This window comes from Chinchilla lanigera, unplaced genomic scaffold (assembly GCF_000276665.1).
Source record: "Chinchilla lanigera isolate Chin_1 unplaced genomic scaffold, ChiLan1.0 scaffold00112, whole genome shotgun sequence".
NCBI classification, from domain to species: Eukaryota; Metazoa; Chordata; class Mammalia; order Rodentia; family Chinchillidae; genus Chinchilla; species Chinchilla lanigera.
The window spans coordinates 2,961,161-2,980,065 of NW_004955513.1; the positions used below are offsets into that span (position 1 = coordinate 2,961,161).

The 18,905-nt window shown below is 62.0% G+C and overlaps 1 protein-coding gene across 2 annotated transcripts in view; it reads right to left on the bottom strand.

Moving 5' to 3' along the window:
• The window catches only part of Sardh (sarcosine dehydrogenase), a 41,728-nt gene extending 27,243 nt beyond the window's left edge, over positions 1 to 14,485 (bottom strand). Inside the window, exons 1-10 of one of the 2 annotated variants that reach the window (XM_005408456.2) lie at positions 14,371 to 14,484; positions 11,178 to 11,535; positions 9,991 to 10,169; positions 9,169 to 9,348; positions 8,162 to 8,285; positions 7,882 to 7,982; positions 3,564 to 3,668; positions 2,680 to 2,809; positions 741 to 827; positions 562 to 652 (exon numbers count right to left, since the gene is read on the bottom strand). In XM_005408456.2, the coding sequence (XP_005408513.1) occupies positions 562 to 652; positions 741 to 827; positions 2,680 to 2,809; positions 3,564 to 3,668; positions 7,882 to 7,982; positions 8,162 to 8,285; positions 9,169 to 9,348; positions 9,991 to 10,169; positions 11,178 to 11,511 (1,331 nt within the window). In that variant the 5' untranslated portion in view covers positions 11,512 to 11,535; positions 14,371 to 14,484. Of the gene's footprint in view, positions 1 to 561; positions 653 to 740; positions 828 to 2,679; positions 2,810 to 3,563; positions 3,669 to 7,881; positions 7,983 to 8,161; positions 8,286 to 9,168; positions 9,349 to 9,990; positions 10,170 to 11,177; positions 11,536 to 14,370 lie in introns of both variants that reach the window. The other variant, XM_013506717.1, reaches the window with a different exon arrangement.
• Between the last annotated feature and the right edge of the window lie 4,420 nt (positions 14,486 to 18,905).

Consider the following 18,905-nt stretch of genomic DNA (forward strand, 5'->3'; position numbering starts at 1 on the left):
CCGGGGACAGTGAAGTTCAGCAGGGCGTGGGGTTCCTGCCCCCACTGCACCCCGAGCCCACAGGGACCTGACAGCCCCAGCCAGCCTGTGAGTGTGGGCAGCCACGGCCCCACGAGGCACTTCCATGAGGAACGGCTCTTCCGGGCCACCTGACCCCAAGCACTTTCCCAAGAGCAGCCCAAGCCCTGGCCCTGCGGAGGTCAGGAACTGAGGGGGCGTCCTCAGCGTGCGCTTCAGGCAGAAGTCACAGGATTACAGGTCATGAGGTCTCAGGGTGTGACCCGCAGGTCATCGCAGAGCCGGCCTTGCTCAGGCGAGTCTGGACTTTCTGTGCCCACCTAGGGCTGCAGGTCCCCAGCTCTGCTCTGCTTGCTCCCGCTCTGCCAGCCTCAGTCTCCCCATCTGTACAGTGGGTCCCAGGCCCAGGCACCCCTCTGTGCACTGCCTGCCTGGGGCTTCTTTGCCTCCCTTCTGCTGCCTCTTCCAGGAAGCCACTGAGGTCCCCCAGGCTTCTGCCTGTAGCACCGGCCGCTCAGCCCGCGCGGCCCCGGGCACACCTGCCTGATGTCGTAGCTGTACATGTCCTTCTCCGGGCGCCCGTAGACGACCCAGCGGGCCAGCTCCTGTCCACAGCCGCCGCCCAGCATCATCCCTGGGAGGGGAGCCAGGAGCTGCAGTCGGCCCCACCCCGTGCATCCCACGCCGCCTCCAGGCCCCTGCGTGGTGCCCGCCACACTCACCAGCGCTGTTGAAGCCGCAGCCCAGGAAGAAGCCCCGCAGCTCGGGCGCCTCCCCCATCAGGGGCTTGTGGTCGGGCGTGAAGGACTCTGAAAGGGACGAGCTGGGCAGTGAGGTCTCCCGAGGCAGCCCCGTGGGGCAGGGCTCTGCGGGCTCCTCCTGCATCAGGCCCCGGGGCCTGTTGCAACGTTCCCACCCATTCTGCAGCTTGTGCCTCCCGTTGCCCTGCCCTGGCCTGCACCACAGGGCCAGGTCCGTCTCAGCCAGCTCCATCGTCCCGCCCACAATGGCCTGGGTTGGCCTTGCCCGTGACTTGTCTGTCACTCAGACCTCCTTCAGTGCAGAGCCCTGAGAACACATGCTCAGCAATGTTCACTGAGTGAATGCATGACCATCAACGCTGAGAGAGGAGACCAAGCCCCCGCTTCTGCCTGTTGCCGGGGCTCAGAGACCAGAATGTGGTGGGAGAGCGGCCCATGGACCCTCGTGTTTAACTCGTGCCTGTGCAGGGCAAAGGGACCTGGAGCCGTGGGGGCTCCCACCAGTGCCCCCCCAAGCCTGGGCTCTGACCCCTAATCCTGGCACTGCACGCTTCACTGCCCCAGGCTTCTCTGGGTCGGGCCCGGGACTTCCTGCTTCTGCCCCAGGGGCCAAAGCCCACCGACCATGCCCGGCCGCAGAAGTGCTATGTCCCACACTCCGCCCAGTGTCTTAGCCTGCACACTGCCCCGAACAGCATGGTGCACTGTTAATTAAACCCAGAGCAGCCTGGGTGTTCGGGCCCCTGGGACTCTTTCCGTTTCTCCCTGAGGGCCCCACGCATGCCAGGGAGCCAGGGGAGGGTGAGTCACACGCCACCCACTGCCAGCAGCAGAGCTGAGCCCATCGTGAAGCAGCAGGCGGGGCAGTGGTGTAGACAACTGGTGTGCTGGGCAGTGGCACAGGAATGGACTCCCCGGGGCCAGCCCCTCTGAAGGCCCCTCCCCCTCTCCTGGCCCTGCCACGTCCTTCTGGGGTCCCCGGCTCCTCCTGGGCACCCCCCTCAGCACGCTCACCGCAAGTCTAGCTGGCGCCTGTCACCTGTCCCCTCCAAGGTCTCTGTCCCCCAGTTCACCAAGGGGAACAAGAGGCACCAAGGGGCTGGTGACCCACAGCCCCAGAAAGGGGCAGTTACCCCCAGGTGGAAGAGGGGCACCCACGAGGCCCGCTAGGACCGGAGGGGGGCGCTCTCCCCCCGCCCCTGTGCCCACACCTGCCAGCCACCCTGCAGTCAGTTCCAGCCCGCCCAGCGCCGAGCTCCTCCCTCCTCTAGGCTGCCGACGTGGGTCCCGGCCCCGGCCCTGGCCAAGGGTGGGGTCCTGGAGTGGACCAGCAGCCGCTGAACGTGGTATGGGTACTGCCAGCCAGGGCACTCAGGAACCAGAGTTCCTGCACCACATGCCACCAATCTCAGCCCCCAGAGTCAGCGTGGGCCCTGCAGTTCCCAGGACCTTAGCTCCTGCACCCGCCCAGGGACTGGGGACCGTCACGGATGCCCTAGGAGTGCCAGCCCCAGGGCAAGGACAGTGTGGCCCCACAGTGACCCGCAACGGGAACCTGTATGCATGACCTACCCTCTGCTCCCACCCCCTTGGGAACATTTCCATGCCACCCTGGTCTGGTGCCCTGCTGGGCACTGGCCTCTGAGATCAGAGGTCAGGGGTGAGACAGGCGCAGAGGTCTTGTGGCCAGGGCATGCCCCGGGGGAAAGAAGGGACAGAGGCTGGAGACAGGGCTGGGCCGGGCCACACGAGCATCGTGCGCCCTGGACCTGCCCAGGGCTCAGGGATGGAGCCCCTCGTGCCCAGTTGAAGTTCCAGGCAGCAGAGGGCGGCACAGGCACCTTGGGCAAGGGCACCACCCCCACCGTCACCAGCACGAAGGACCCAAGGCCCCACTCACCCGGGCCACAGACCGTAGACTTGATCCCCGTGGTCTCCAGCGCAGGGACACGGTTGATGGCACCCTCGATGTGCTGGGTAAACACGTCCCAGTCCAGGTCAAACAGGCCGAAGGCGAACTTGTCTGACACCTGCAGAGGTAGGATGGGGTATGTCTCATGCGACCTAAGAAGGCCACACAGGTCCTCGGAATAGCAGCTAGGACCCTGCAGGGGGTGGAGGGGTGGCCTTGCTGCATCAGAGGTCAAGGGGCACTGGGACCGCCCCCCTGTTCCCATCCTGTCCAGCATCACCAGCCGCCCTTGATAGCTTCAGTGTCTGCCAGCGGTCACTAGCTCCCACACTCCCTGCTCCAGCCTGCTGCTGCCCCCACGTCTCTCTGAGGCCCCAGCCTACAGGAGCCAGCCCTACCCACCCTGCATGGCCAGAGCCCCCAGACCTCCTAGTGGCTGCTCTCTCAGTGCAGGCTCTGCCTGGTGTCCCCTGATTTGGACCCCGCCCTGGCCGCAGTCTGCAGGACGTCCTTAGACTCTTCTCTCTGGCTGATCCTTAACTTCCCAGCTTTATTCAGCCCAGGATCACCATCCAGAAAGGCATTACTTATCTGTCTGCTTATTGTTTGTCTTCCTACCAAATTACAGGCATCCTGGGGCAGGGACTTTTATCTTAGCTGAGATCCCTCCTCCTGCAGACAGGCAGCATCAAGCTTCGCTGTATGTGGACTAAATGTGTGGACTCTGGTGGGGCCCAGGCTCCGTGTCCAGCCTGGAGGCTGGAGGACCCAGCACTGTTGCTAGCCGGCCGAGCTTCAGCCGCAGGGCACTGGCCCCATACCCATCTAACCATGCATCTTTCTCCAGCCCAGCATCCCAGCACGAGTCTCACCTCCTCCCAGAAGATGGGGTTGGCCTCGTAGCCACCCACAGACAGGGCGTCCCCTTGCAGGCGCAGGTAGACAGAGGCATCGTGGTCACGGACATTGGGCATATTCTGGAGGGCAAAGTGGAGGCCGCAGCATTGGGCAAGGCTGGCGGGCCAGGCTCCTCGTGCCCCATGGCGGCCCTGTCCTTGCACCCGGCATCACTGGGCCAGCATGGGCTTCCTGAGCCTCTGCGTTGCAGGACACTGGGACAGGTGGATGGGGCCCTCAGGTTACACATGGAGGATAGGTACCTCCTACCCAGGTCCCTTCAAATAGGGGTGAGCGGGGGCTGGGGATTTAGCTCAGTGGCAAAGCGCCTGCCTGGCAAGCGCAAGGTCGTGAGTTCGGTTCCCGGTACCGGAGAAAAACCAAAAAAAAAAAACAAATAGGGGTGAGAAGGAAGCCAGAGGAGCAGTGTGGCCCACGGGGAGGAGGAGACATCAAAACCCCCACAGGCCCTCACACCCCGGCCGCCCAACACCAGATCGCGGGTTCCAGCCAGGCAGCAACGGGGCAGCAAGGGTGAGGACAGCGTCCAGTCATCAAGAGAGAAGAAAGAAGGACGTCCCTGCCTGCTGATAATGTGTTCTTCCACACGGAGGCCCACAGGAGGGGAAGAAATGCCTCTAAATCATGTTCCATTAAGGGACTCACACCCAGAACATGTGAATAATTCTTGCAACTTGCTAAAAAGACAAGCGATGCAATTTAAAAATGGGCAACAAATCTAAGGAGCTATTTCTCCAAAGCAGATGTACGAATGGGCCGTTAGCGTATGAAAAGATGTTTAACGTCATCCTCTGGCTCAGAAGCACAAATCAAACTGCAATCAGAGCCCCTGGCGCAAGGACAGGTGACAGCAAATGCTGGGGTGGGCCTGGAGCCCCCCTCCTTGCCGGTGGGGGTGCTGTGGTCTCCCTCCTAGGGGAAACAGCACCATAGACCCTCCGATTATTACAGAGACGCCACAGGACGCAGCACCCCTCCCAGGGGAAAGGGGACACTCGTCCACACAAAAACTTGCACATGATTGTGCCTGGCACCGCTGCTCCTAGTGCCCCCAAGTGGGAGAATCTCAGCTGTCCATCAGAAGACGCACGGATGGGTCACACGCCTGTGACAGCATAAGGGAATATCAATCGACCTCCAAAGGGAATGGGGACAGTACAGACGCCTGGCAGACCAACATCGGAAGAAGGAGGCTGAGGGAAAGAAGCCAGACGTGAAAGGCCACGCACGGTAGGCGATGTCCAGAAATCCACAGAGACAGAAATCAGGTGGGTGACTGCGACGGCTGGGCTGAGGTGGGAAGTGGGGGTGGCTGGTGGTGGGGACGGCTTTGGGCACAGTGGGCACACGCACGCCTCGAAGCCACATAAAACTGAGCAGCTGGAGGGAAAGCTGTTCATAACGCCAGGAGACACAAAACGCTGGGCAGGACTCGCTCAGAAGTTAAGAATATGGGCACAGCCATAATACTGCGAATGCCAACCGCTGCGTGACCAACAACCAAAGCCACTCGGAAGCCAGGGGGAGGAGAAGAGACCCATGGCACCGGGTCCCCATCAGGCTCTGTCCCTTGCCTTGTGCTCTGTGGGGATGAACGCACGGCATCCAGGGACATCAGAGAACGAAACAGGTCTCCCGGTGGTCCTGGCCAACTGCAGGGCCAAAATAGGAATGTCCCCTTGAGGGGTGGCCTAGAGGAGGTCCAGAGACCTCTCAGGGATGGCGGAGCCTGGCTGAAAAGTACTGCTCACACCTACTCCAAACACAAAACAAAGAAAACCCAGAGCGCCATGGAGCAGGACAGTGGGGACACCTGGTGGCCAGTAAAGCCCGGGCTTCTGCTCCCGCAGGCCCGGTGTCCCGGCCTCTGCTGCTGAGTGCCCAGCAAGCTCCACACACCCCATGGCCCACACTGCAGGAGCCACCTACTCCGGCCGTGCCGCCATGGCCCTGGCCCTCTGATGTCCCCGCCTACTGACCACAGCCCCGTCCCCTCCAGTGCTTCAAAGCCTGCCATCCACGCCAGGCCCCAAGTTACCATCACTGTCCCCACAGCCGCCCAAGACCGGCCGCGGCTGGTGCCCCACCCAGCTCCTCCTCTCTTCTCCAGCACAGCCAGGAGGTAGACACAGTTCCTAACCAGGCTGGGCAGGGGAAACTGAGGCTCAGAGTGGCAGCGGAGGAGCGGGACTCAGAGCCCAGCCTGAGCTCATCCAGTCATGGAACCTGCCTCCTCAGGAGCAGTGGGAGGACGAGGGAAGGTGAGGCAGTCTGCAGGCACCTGCTCTTGTGGACGGTGACACCAGGCCTGGCCCTGGATCCCCTTTGGCTCGGTGGAGCAGTGGCAGGCATCAGTGTTGGGGCCCTGTGCCCTCCCAGAGCCCCGCTGCACAGCCATCCCTTGGAAGACCTGTCTGCCGCCCCGACGGCCCCTGTCTCCTACAGACTCTCAGAGATCCCGCAGCCGGCGACCCTGTCCTTGTGCCCTGGCACTCAGAAACACAAGGGGCCCTAACTGGCTTTGTAAACGATCCCAGCTGGGCTCTGACCTTGAAATTCATGGGGTGTGGGAGCCAGCTCTCCCTGTTGCTTCCCGAAGAGAGGGGCCCAGGAAGACATCAGGGAGCCCCGAGGGAGGGCACCCAGTCTGACTTGGCGGACACCCCCACGGACACAGCTTTTGTCCCTGTTACAAGCTCCGAGCATCAGCCTGGTTCCCCCGGAGCCAGCAGCAACCACAGAGCAGTCAGGGGGCCACCTAGGCAAGCGGGCAGTCCCCACATACCTCAGAGCCACGGAGCCCAGACTACTCTGTCTCACACCCCAGCTTGGCTCTCAGGCACGGCTGCCCGCCACAAGCCTCTTCTAGGAGACAGGCAGGTCCTGCGGGTGCCGACTGCATGTGTGGGTGGCCCACCAGATCAGCTTCCCGCTGCACATCCCGGCCTTCTCCCCCAGTGGTGCACACAGCAGCCAGGCCTGGCACTTCCCGGCCACCAGGGGGAAGCCAGGCTCCTGCAGTGCGGTGCGGGCAGCCTGGTCTCTCTGCAGTGCACAGCTTGCTGAACTGCCCAACAGGGCTGGCTGGCTGCCTCACGCTGGTCACCCCTGCTGTGCCACCCCTGATCCTCTGGAAACTTGGCCACCTCCTCCAGGGAGCCCGTGAAAGACCCACATGGTGCTCAGTCCCAGCTCAGGCTGTGGATCAAGGGACGGACAGAAAGCTGGGCTGGCTGGGCATGGTGGCGCACACCTATAACCCCAGCACTCAGGAGGCTGAAGCAGGATAGCCGAGAGTTCAAGGCCAGTTTGGGCTACGTAATGAATTCAAAGCCAGCCTGAAATTCATAGTGAGAGCCTGTCTCAAAAAAAAGATGGACAGGAGAGCTGGGGAGGGGGGCAGGGCTGCAGGAGGCGTCCAGGAAGTGTGGGTGGGAGGGTGGCCGACAACAAGGAAGCGAGTGAGGGAGGAGTAGGGGAGGAGCGGCCGGACACAGGATGGAGAGGAAAGGGAATCGGGCGGGGGGAGGCTTGGGCGATGATGGAGGGAGGGGCACTGGTCAGCGAGGAGAGCAGAGGGGTCAGGCGAGGGCGGAGGGCAGGAGGCGCGCAGCTCCGGCGCCCCAGGTGTTTGAGGTGCCAGGTCCCTGGCAAAGGGCCGGCAGAGAGGCTCAGAGCTGTCAGGAACCGGGCCCTCCAGGACAGGCACTCGGGGCTACCTGGGAACACGCGAACATCCCAGGTTCCGAAACTTTTTAAAAATTTAATATGATTTAATTTCATTTTGGCAGTGCTAGGGATTGAACCCAGGGCCTTTGCTCTGAGCCACATCCATCCACAACCCTAACCCTAACCCTATTTATTTATTTACTTATTTTGAGCCAGGGTCTCTTCACTATGTTGGCCAGGCTGGACTTGAACGTACAATCCTCCTGCATCAGTCTCCCATGATGAATGCTGGGATGACAGGCTCCGCCACCACATTATCTTACAAGTTTCCCCGAAACTCTTATTCACAGAAGACAGCCACCAGCTGGACTGGCTGCACCTCGAAGGACGGGCTCGGGCCAGGTCCAGAAGGCCAAGCAGCTCAGTGCCACCAGGGCTGTTTAGTTCTAACACCCAGTGATAGACTCCCCATTTCCCAGGGAGCTGGATGAGGCCAGGGCAGCGAGGAAGCCCAAGGGGGATTGAATGTGCCGGAGCTGAAGCTCGGAGCTAAGTCCCTGCACCCTCTACCTCCAGACCCAGGCCCTGGGGCTCCCCACCTACCTGGATCCCCTCGATGCGCTCCGTGACGACGTAGGCGTGGTGCATGGCCACCAGGGGCACCTTGACTCCAGCCATCCGGCCCACAGCGCCTGCCCACACGCCTGCGGGCACAGCACGGCAGCTCAGCTCTGCAGGCACCCGCAGGGGCTGCCACCCAAGTGACACGGGCCCCTCTGCAGGCCTCTGCCCTGCCCGGGACTTGGTGCCCCAGAGGAAAGCCCTGTGGATGTGGGACTGGGGGCTGGGGGGCATCGGGAGGCAGCAGACACTCCACTGCCACCTGCACAGTTGACCACGCAGGGCGTCTGGATGGAGCCGTGCTCCGTCTCCACAGCCGCAACACGCCGCACCCCAAAATCATCAGTCCGCATGCGGATCCCCGTCACGGGGCACTTCTCGATGACCTAGGGTGGGAGGAACTACTTGTGAAACCACAAGTGCCTCCCAGGGTGCCAACCCCGCCCCTGCCCAGCCCCCTCTGGATCCGGAGGACGTGGGAACAGGGCATCTGCTAGGGGCAGACTTTGCATAAACCGGAAATTAAAACCAGAGCCCAGAGTATGGAGCCCACCCATCCCTGGACTTGCAAATAGAGGGGGCGGGGCTGATCACAAGGAAAAGTCGGCTTTCTAAAATTTAAGTGAAGCTCTGAAAGATATTTGTAGTCCAGTTAGTATGTGTTTGTTTGCTGTTTGTTTGTTTGGTTGGTGGGTTGGTTGGGGTTTTTTTTCGGTCTCTTTTTTTGAGACAGGGTCTCATTATGCAGTTCAAGCTGGACTTGAGCTCACTTTGTAGCCTAGGCTGGTCTCGAACTCGAAACGATCCTCCTGCCTCAGCCTCCCGAGTGCTGGGATTACAGGCATGCGCCACCAAGCCCAGCTGTTTGTTTGGTTTTTTAAAGGTTATACAACTTGCTTTTGAGCACACGTGTATCTTCACAGAAAAAACATTTGGGGTGCAACACGCTCAACAGTGGTTACTGGGGATGACATCCCTGTCTTCTTCTTTGTGTCTTTCTCTTTTTAAATCTTTCTACAACTCTGTGCAGGGCTGAGACACAGGAAGATAAAAATTATAAGGAAGAATGCTAGGAGGATTTGCTGGTGTGGCAGGGCAGGCCTCCTGGGGGAAGGGGGACAGGACAGCCGCTGGCCCCCTGCAGGCTCCAGACTTGGCCTCGCCTGCCTGGCCCCAGGTCACCTGGCAGGTAGAGAATGAATGGCCTGCTGCAGCCGCTGCTCTCAGGGCTCTGAGGACAAGTGGGCTCGGAGCCGCAGCCCTCAGTACCTGGGCTCCTCGGGCCACAGCGGCCCTGGCGAGGGTGGTGCAGGTGCCGGCGGGGTCCATGGTGCCGTCCTGTGGCACATACAAGGTCCCGTAGAGGTCGTCCACGTTCATCAGCGGGTACAGAGCCTTGGTCTCCGCAGGACTCAGCACGTGGGACTCCACACCATAGGCCTTGCCCAGCTAGGGGGCCAGAGGAGACGCAGTGGTGGGAGCCATTCTGGGAGCCTCCGGGCCACCAGCTGGATCCCCAGCCTGCTCCAGCAGCAGGTAAAGGAGCAGCGTGGGACACAGGCAGTGTGGGGGTTGGAGCCCTCCCACCCCCTGCTGGCCAGCTCTGCCACCAGGGCTGGGGCTTAAGAGCTACCCCATTCCTTTGTGCAGGTGATAAAGAACTGGGCCAGTACATGGTACAGCAGGTTTATTACCTAGAATACATAAAAATCGTCCCTACAGTCTTATATTTGGGGCCTGGGAACCAGGTGTCCTGGGTCCCACCGGTTCCCCAAGAAAGAGGAAACTGCACTCCGTGCTGGACTAGGAATGGACACAGGCCACCACGCCCCCAAGGGCCCCACCACATTTGATTGGCCTAAAGGCAGCCAATCAAGGGTTCCTAGGTCAGAACTAAGGATGAGCTGAGCCAATCAGATCTCCATCTTGGCATTATGAATGCAGAGGGGCAGCCCTGCCCGCCAGGGCCAGGTAGGGCAGGGTTTTTGAGTCCAGACCACTCAGGGCTCCTTTCCCGTGGCAAGCTGGGGCCCCTCAGGGAGCTCACCCACCCGAACCCCTGCCGGTATCGCCCCTCCCCGGTGCACCCACCGACATGAGCCTCTTGTACTCATCCAGGCGCTGCCGGCTGGACGCGATGAAGAGGCCCCCGTTCTGGATCCAGCCCGTGTGCAGCCCGGTCTCCGCCTCCAGCTCTTGGCTCACCACACGCCTGGTGTGGGCCAGCAGCTCCACCTCCACGTCGCTGGGCCGCAGCTGCCACAGCAGGCCTGGCCCAGAGCGGGCAACATCAGTCCGCCACAAGGCAGGCTGCACCTCCTGCTCCCCATCAAATATCAGCAGGGTTGCAGCGGGGCAGGCTCAGCCCGAGAGCGTGAGAAGGTTGAGCCTGGTCACAGCTGGAGACCCTGAGGCCAGCAGGCCCCCCACCCCCCGTCAAAGGCCGACTGTGTCAAGCCAGGGCTGAATCTGTCGGGGTGACCCCCACTCCCCGAGTACCAGGGCAGCCTCTGAGGAGCACACACTAGTTCACAGTGAAATCAGGACGTCCAAAGTCCAAGAGCAGGCTCGTGGCAGGGCCAGGACACCGGCCAGGGCTGACGGAAACCCAGCCGGGGTCCCTGCAGCAGAGCTGTCCCTTCTGCAGCAGAGCCCCGAGAAGAGGGGGCACAAGGACGAGCATGCGGAGAGCCCGTGAGCCTGGGGGACTCTGTGGGGTCTCAGGGCCCAGGCTGGGAACCCTTGCTCTGACCTCACCTTGGCAGCTTGGTATTGGCCAAGCCCGTGTTTACCGCGTAGGAATGTGCAAGCGTGTGCACTGGGAGAGCATTTCCCAGCACAGCCCCGGCTATGGGGCAGACGTCAGCGCCCGTGGACACCCACGCTATAGTTGCTCGAGATACACCCACTGGGTAGGCAGGAGAGTGCCCGCAGTGCCCCACCGCCCTCCTCCCCCAGCAAATGCCTCTCAAAGGGCTGGCTGTCCTGGGGAAGGGGCTTCACACATGGGACAGAGTACAGGGGCCTTCTGCCCTGGGCTCTGCGTCCTCTCCCGGGGGCACACGGGCAGCACGGTCCCTCTTCCCACTGCAGCGCTTTAGAGACTTGGGGGCCAGCCCTGTGCCCAAATCTGCCCACCCCCAGACTGACCAGTGATCTCCCCCTTCCAACCCAGGTGCCTCTCCCAGGCTTGGGGCTGTGACTACCCTGTGACCCGCCTGCACCCCTCATGTGCCCCGCACCACCCCACATGTGCCCCACCTGTGCCTGAGCCCTACCTGCTGTGTGCCAGGTGGTCCCCGACGTCAGTCGCTCACGCTCCAGGAGCACGGCCCCAGTCACACCCAGCTTGGCCAGGTGGTACAGGGTCTGGCAGCCCAAGCTGCCCCCGCCAATGATCACCACACTGGCTGTGCTGGGCAGGGGCTGGCTGGGTCCTTGGGCTGCCGCCGAAGGGCCCTGGGCCTCCTCCTTCAGGGTGCGGTGGTAGGGCACATTCTTCTCAGCCGTGGGGCCCGTAACACCGGCCAGAGTCTGCAGCCTCAGGTGCTGGGCTGGTCTCCAACGAGGGTAGGCGGCAGCCACGCGCAGGGCTCGGCTCAGCGAGGCCATGGGGCTCTGGGCTTCGGGCAGGAGCTGAGGGCACAGAGCCAGGTTGGGCTGTGTCCCAGGCCCTGCTGCCCCTGCCGGTCTCTGCCCAGGGCTCCTCCCGAGGCCCCTCTGGGGTGTGAGCTCATCCCTCACTCATCTGGGTGGATGGAGACCTGGGTACAGCAGGACCAGCTGGGCCAGGGTCGTAGCCCCAGAGGGGTGGCAGAAAAGAAGGGCTGGTGCCGCCTGCAGAGACCCACGTGGGAGTCGGGAAAATCCAGGGCCACCAGGGAGGGACGACGCCGAAGATCAGGGAGGGGTCGTGAGGACAGAGAACCAAGGCCAGAAACCAGAAGGAGCCGGGTGTGGTGGGGACACCGGACCAGGAGAGCATGATGAGAGAGGCTGGAGCAGGAGGGTTCCACGCAAGGCCTTGACAGCTTGTGACAGGGGGAGGGGAGACCCTGCAGGAGGGCAGGACAGCCAGGTGGAGAGGTGGTGTGGGAAGGCAGAATGGGCGGGGGGGGACGGCCCAGCGTGCCCCAGACCAGAGGCCCCAAGGGTCCTTCCCCTCAGTGGCCCTGAAGTCCTTTAGTGGCCAAGGCAGAAGCTGCAAAGGCTCAGGGGCTCCAGGGTGGGACTGGATGCAGGGTGGGGGCCTGCCGTGCCCTCTGCCTCATCCTGCTCCTCTGTCCTCCCCACTGGCCTCCAGGCTCCTCCCAGATCCTCCTTCTCCAGGAAGCCCTCCCAGACCACCCGGAGGATGAAGAACAGCACAGGGCCCAGGTCTTCTCCCTGGAGGGTCCTGCCCAACGCGGGGAGGGAAGGTGCCTCCAGGGACCACCGGCGCCCTGTCTCCAGGCCGCAGGAGTAGGAGGGCGTTAGCTGCAACCCCCGTGCCACCCACACTGCATTAATGTGATAGCACCCAGGGGCTGGGGATTTAGCTCAGCGGCAAAGCGCCTGCCTGGCAAGCTCAAAGTCGTGAGTTCGGTTCCCGGTACCGTAGAAAAACCAAAAAAAATGTGATAGCACCCAGGGAGGCCTGCAGAAGCCCAGGGTGACCAAAGCAAGGGACTCAGCCTTGCTTCCGGTTCCTGTCTGTCTCCTTTATCAGCTTGGAACGCAGGGCCAGACGCCCGCTCGCCCTGACGTCGCTCCGCATGTGTCTGTAATGCAGGGCTCACCGGGCCTGTGCGCTTCAAGACTGGGGACACGGAGACAAGAGGACCTCAAGGGTGGGCAGGGACCCCCGTGCTCACTTCCCCCCCCTGGAGCTCTCCTAGAGCCTCCAGTCACCTCTCAAACCTGCAGCCGCCTTGGGTTTAGGGAAAGCAGAGCCTCGAGTACCCCACCGTGGGAGCAGTTCCCCGTGAAGGTCGCCCCTGCCATCTCACCACAGGACCCCGTTGCCCCCTTGGGCTGGCCCAGAACCTCAGGGATCCAGTCCTGAGGCCCGATAGCGGGCCGGGTTGAGACCGAGTGTCCTGCGCTGCCCCTTTTCTCTCAACCCTGCCGAGACCGACCTCAGCCCCGTGTCTCCTCCATCACCTCCCTGCTGCCTGCCCCTGCAGGGTCCTTGCCTGCCACCGTAGGCAGTGGCCACGCCTGGTCGATTGGGAACCCTCGGTGACACTCACAACTGACCTCACTTAGTAAGATATTCCTCATTTAATGACCCTTCTGTACAACAACTGTCCAGACTTATGACCACGGCACTGAGGAGCTGTCTTTTTTGTACCATGCTTAGGTCCTATTTATAGATTGTTTTGCTGTTGGTTTATAGATTCTCAGGGTCTTTTTTTGTACAGTACACCCTGCTTATGCAGTACTGCAATTTATGCCGATTGTACCGTACAGTGCTAGTTCTACAATCTGTTGTACATTACAGCACGGCATACAAAAATCATGCAAACAGAAGCAAACCCATCGAGCTGGAGCTTCCTCCGGCCAGTTCATTGTAATGAGCACAGTACATACAAATCCTCATTTAGCGACTTCTCATTTAAGGACCTAGTTGCAGGAACCCTCACTCGGGCGTAGCGAGGAATGTCTGTAGTTTACTAAGTCACTTTACTGCCGCTCTCCTGTGGACACCATCGTCCTGTTTCACAGAGAGGAAACTGAGGAACAGAGTAGTTCCAAAGGTAACCGAGGTCACCCGGCCATGAACCCTGCGAGCTCTCCCACCCCCGGCCAGGCCCAGAGGGCTATGAGTGGCCCCACCGACCCCCAGGCCCATTCCCAGGGCGGCGGGTACAGCGGGGAGCTAGGGTCCGTGCTGTGAGCCTTGGGGCAGGAAAAGTCACTGGCAGCGTCTCGGTGACCCTTTGCCTCCTGGGGTGACGCCCGCCCTTCTGCTGCCGGCTGCAGGACCCTGCCTGGGTGGCCCCCTCTCTGTCCCTACCTTGGGTCCTCGAGGTGCTCAGTCATCCAGGAGCCCAAAAGCAGTGTCCTGGGGGGTATTAGCGGGGGACCCAGAGGGGACACTCGAAGGCCGGGCACAGCACACCTGTGGGAGCTCCGCCTCCGTCCCACTGTGCCCGGGCAAGGCTGCTGGCCTTCACGCCCACCCAGCCAGTCCACTGTCCCCACTGCTCCTGCAGCAGCTGCTTCAACATTCGCCCGATTCGGCCTGCAGCTGCCTCCCCACCCCGGGCGGCTTAGTAGGCACCACTGGGCCAGGGGGATCTTGTCGGGCTCCAGCAGCACTTCAGCCTGGCCGGGTGCAGGGAAGCAACGGGGCAAGCAGAAAAAGAACCTGGCCGGGTGTCTCCTGGGGGAACCCTGGCCGCCCACCGGCCCCACGGTGCCTGCAGCCAGCCCAGCCCCTCAGCCCCGCTCCCGAGGAGCCCCGGCCCAACCCCCCGGGGGGCCAACCTCCTCCTGCGTGTCTGGACAGTGGAGGCACGGTCACTGCCTTCCTTCCTCCCAAGCCGTGGTCTAGCCGGAACAGGCCCACCCTCCCCCTCGCAGCTGCCCAGTGTCCCCGCCCCGAGTGTGGGCGGGACGCACCGCCCGGAGGGTGCTCGGCCAGCCCAGCGGGGCAGCCGCCAAGTGGGCGGCTTGGCGGGAGGGAGCCTGGAGCCCGGTCTCTGTCTCTGTGGTGACCTGGCAGGCCCCCTCCTCTCCTCCCTGACGCTCACTTCCTGTCCCTAACACGGGGCCTCAGTGGCTGCTGTGATCCCCAGCCCTTGCCTGCTCCAGGAGCCAAGCCCAGGGTGTGGGCAGGGCCTGCCGGGGAAGCAGCAGCACAGCACCCACCCACACCAAGGCTGCCGGAAGCTCTTCCCGGCACAACCGGGCCTGGTCCTCTTGGCCCCCAGGCCAGGCCCCATGCCCCCCAAGTCCTGCCCTGTACAGCTCCTGACGCACCCCTCCAGAGACACCAGCTTTCTACTGCACAGAGCCGGGCATTTGCCCATCACAGGCAGAAGTAAGTGCCCAAGGAAAGCAGGAAGAACAAGAACCTCTGATGCCACCACCAGCTGCGAAGGGCTCAGAGGGGCAGTGCCAAGTAGTTAGCAACCAGAGAGCTGCATTCTTATTTGCACGGATCCTGTCCATTGTCTGTCTTGCACTCGGTCAGCTCGTCCATCCTCTACACTGACTGTGCGCTTGCTGCATATGCAGCCCTTGCTGGGAGGCTCAGAGCCCCCCAGCCCCAGTGTTGCCTTTGAGAGAGGCTTGGGGTCCGGAAGCAGGCAGACCCCAGGAGGGCGAGACACTGGCTGTATGGGACCACTCTCCTCCTGAGGAAGCCCAGGAGAACATCCTGGAGGAGGTGTCCCGGGCTGTAAGGTTGCTGTGCGCTGACACCATTCCTAGTCCCTGTGCAGAGGGCAGAGAGGCTGTCCTTTGTCCCCCACACCCACCCCCCGGGGCAGGCTTCCCTGGGACAGCACAAGGTCCCGCGCTGGGGAGGGAGAGACCAGCTCTGTCCCTGTTCCCACGCTGGGACCCACCTGGCCGCCTGAGGAGAGGCTGTGCCCGGGCAGAGCGGCCAGGGCAGCCCCGCCTCTCCTCGCCCTGGATTCTGAGACCAGCTGCAGCAGCAGCGCCGTCCAAGCCAACAGTCAGAGCTGCCACCTGGACTCTGGGCGAGGGGAGGAGGCTGGAGGCTGGAGCTGGGTTCGATCGTTGACCCGGGCCGCACGGCACTGCTCAGGAAGAGAAGGGAGGACGGGCCACCTCCCGGGCATGGAGGGCACAGTCTTGCTGGGATGCCAGGACAGGTCCTACTGTCACCCTGACCACCTTCCCCCTGCTGACACTGTTTCCCACCTTCGGTGCCAGCTTCATAGAACTTTGTAATTTTCCCCAAGGACTACTCCCTCCTTGGGTTTTGTGGAGCCCGTGGGTGTCATGGCTGATTTACTTTTGAGGGTGACAGGTGCCCCAGACCCCAAGACCGAGGGAGGATCATGCAGGACTCAGCCCTCGGCCCCCACGGCTGCTGCCCTCTGGCTCTAGCTCCTCCTTCGGGGCACAGGGCTGACCCCAGCCGTCCTCTGCCGGGCAGAAGTCTGGGATAGCACGGGATAGGGGTCCTCTGCCGAGCTCCATGCATGGCCCTGAGGGCGGGCAAGGCAGCAACAGGGACAGACCAGCCTGGGTGTCTGTCCCTGCCTCCCAGCAGCTCCAACGTGGGACACTGTGTGTCCTCTCCAGCAGGACACCAGGTGCCTCGTCCCAGGGAGTCACAGCAGGCAGGCTGGCTGCCAGGCTGCCTTGCGGCTGGATTTCTACTGCCAGGGCTTTATTTTCCCAACAAGAACCTTAAAACACACACACACACACACACACACACACACACACACACCCCAAACGCCTCCCTCCACTGTCCTGGGGTCTCGTGAAAGCTGCGGTGAGCATGGGCCTCTCCCCAGGGGAGTGCCCAGCAGGTGCCCCTCTCTGTCCTGGGCCACCTGAGGTATCTGCTGCCTGAGCATGGTGGGTTCGAGAGGCTGGTGCCAGGGCCCCGAAGCAGTGGCTCCATGCCCGGGTGCCATGTCCCCCAGAACTCGTCCCCGCCGTGATTTGTGTGTGGAGAGGTTGCTCCCACGCTGAGGCTGTGCCCCGCGAGAGGCTGCCACACAGAGGCCGCGGTGGGCCTCACCCTTACTAGGCACACTTAGGACACGTTGCCCAGCTGCCTGCGGTCCCCACCCATGCCCTGGCCCCTTTGCGTGTCCCACTGGCCTCTGCAACCTTTGCCTTCCCAGCTGCTGACCACCCTTGACCACCCCTGGCCACCCTCTCAGCCCAGCCTGCGAGGTGCCCACCTGCTATTGAGCCTGGCCAGGCCAGAAACTGGGTGTATTTGGGCTGCAATGCTCCCCAGTGCCCAGGTGGGGGCAGCAACACCCGGGGATCTGCTCACCCCAGGCAATCTGCCTACAGGAGGCTGAGCCATGGCAGAAAGCACCGCCCCCAGTGGCCGTGGGTGAGTACTGCAGACAGACAAATCTCGGTGGACTGGCAGCCCGGCCCTCCCATGGTGCTCCAGACCATGAAGTCCCGCCCTCAAGCCGGACAGAGGAAGGGCCCGCCAGGACGGAGAGGAGGGCTCGGGGACCTTGCTCCAGGGAGCAGAGAGCATGTCCCCCAGCTGCTTGTCAGATTTCAGAAACGGTTAAATGCCTCCAGGAGGCTGGGAATCTGCCCACTGCACCCATAATTCCACTGTGTGGAATTATGTGTGCTTTGCTCTGTGTGTTTTTTTGAGATAGGGTCACACTGCGTACTCCAGGCTGGCTTTGAACCCACTATGTAGCCCAGGCTGCTCTTAAACTTGTGGCAATCCTCCTGCCTCAGCCTCCCGAGTGCTGGGATGACAGGTGTGCACCGCCATTCCCAGCCCGCTGTGTTATTTTGAGGCTATGTGCTACGGCCCGGGATGGTGCTTATGGTTTTGGTGTCCCTGGTTGTCATTAAATAAGGAGCCTCTTACACAACAGGGCGCCGCTGTCTCACTGTCTGGCTTGGCACAGGGCAAATCACCACAGTACAGACGCCCCCTGCAGCTGAGCTGATGCAACAGCAGGAATGGCAGCCCCAGGGTCCTCGGCGAGCCACCCAGCCGGTTCCGCAGTGCTGCTGCCTTTACACCTCGCAGCTTCCTTCCCCCAGGGGCGCCGTAGAACGGCGGTTGCCTCCTTCCACCCTGGCCTGGCATCTCTCTTTCCAGCCTCTATTTTCAGTATTTCTGAGGCAGGGTGTCTCTGTTGTGTCCAGCACATTTGTATTCAAGAATGTGACACACAGCCGTGGTCACTGGTGGTGACAGCCGTCCACAAAGTGACACAGCAGAGCCAAAACTCAGCATGCCCACAGCTGAGCTGCCAGTCTGGATCCGCAGACCACGCTGATGGGTGCTGACCGCGTAGACTCCAAAGAGGAGGAGGACTCAGGCGGCTGGCAGTGTGCCAGGGAGTGGGCTCTGGCCCAGCCACTGGGCCCGGAGAAACAGAATCCATTCCCTGACGAGGGTGGGTGACTCTCAGGGTGCTTTTCTCCCTCCACAAACTGAAACCCGGACATGCTGTGGTGTGGGCTGCCTGCCTGCATGAACCAAGAATTGTCCACAGCGAGCGAGTTCTGGAATTGGAGCAAGGTTGGGCCGTGAAGTCTCAGCCCAGTGTTCCATGCATCCTGCTCCTGGATTAAAGACATCGATCCCAAGACACAGCTCAAGGGGTCCGGCTGCCTCTGCCAGGCAGAGCCATGAGGCCGTCGGGTCCTCGTTCCTTCTCCTGTACCGACACCCAGCACAGACCTGCTCCCACACGCCTTTGCAGCCAGCTGTGGCCACCTGACCCGCTGTGGCCTGCCAGAGGCAGTGTCCTTAGCAAGAGGCTGTGCCCTTTCCCTGCCTTCTTCCAGCTGGAGGGTGAACTCAGGCCTTGGGGTAGAAGCCTCATCTCACCCTAGTTTATGGGGTGAACTTGGGAAGTCACACAGGAGACCAGGCAGTCACATGAGGAGAAGGCCCTGGGCCTGACCCCACAGAGGGCGGTCCTAGCCCTGGTCATACCTGGAGCACCAAGGGTCACATTATGGCTTCTGCCATCCAGCTGTTTCCCAAGAGCTTCATGAGTTCAGAGGTGGGGCTTTTGGAAGCGGACTGGAGGAGACACTCATAGCAGACCGCTGTGGGAGGCGGGGCCTGGTGGGAGGCGGGGCCTGGAGGGTTCGCTCCACCTAGGCACTGCTCTTCTCTCCCTCCTTCCCGTCCACCATGCTGTGAGCAGCTCCCCTCCGCTCACACCCTTCCTCCAGGACTTCCTGCCTTGCAACCAGCTGACCCTGGACTGAACTCTCCTTTAAGTTGCAGGTGTTGGGTATTTAGTCCCAGGGGCAAGAAAGTGACTGAGACAGGTGGGAAGCAGCAGTCGCTGTGTCTGGTGGGCAGA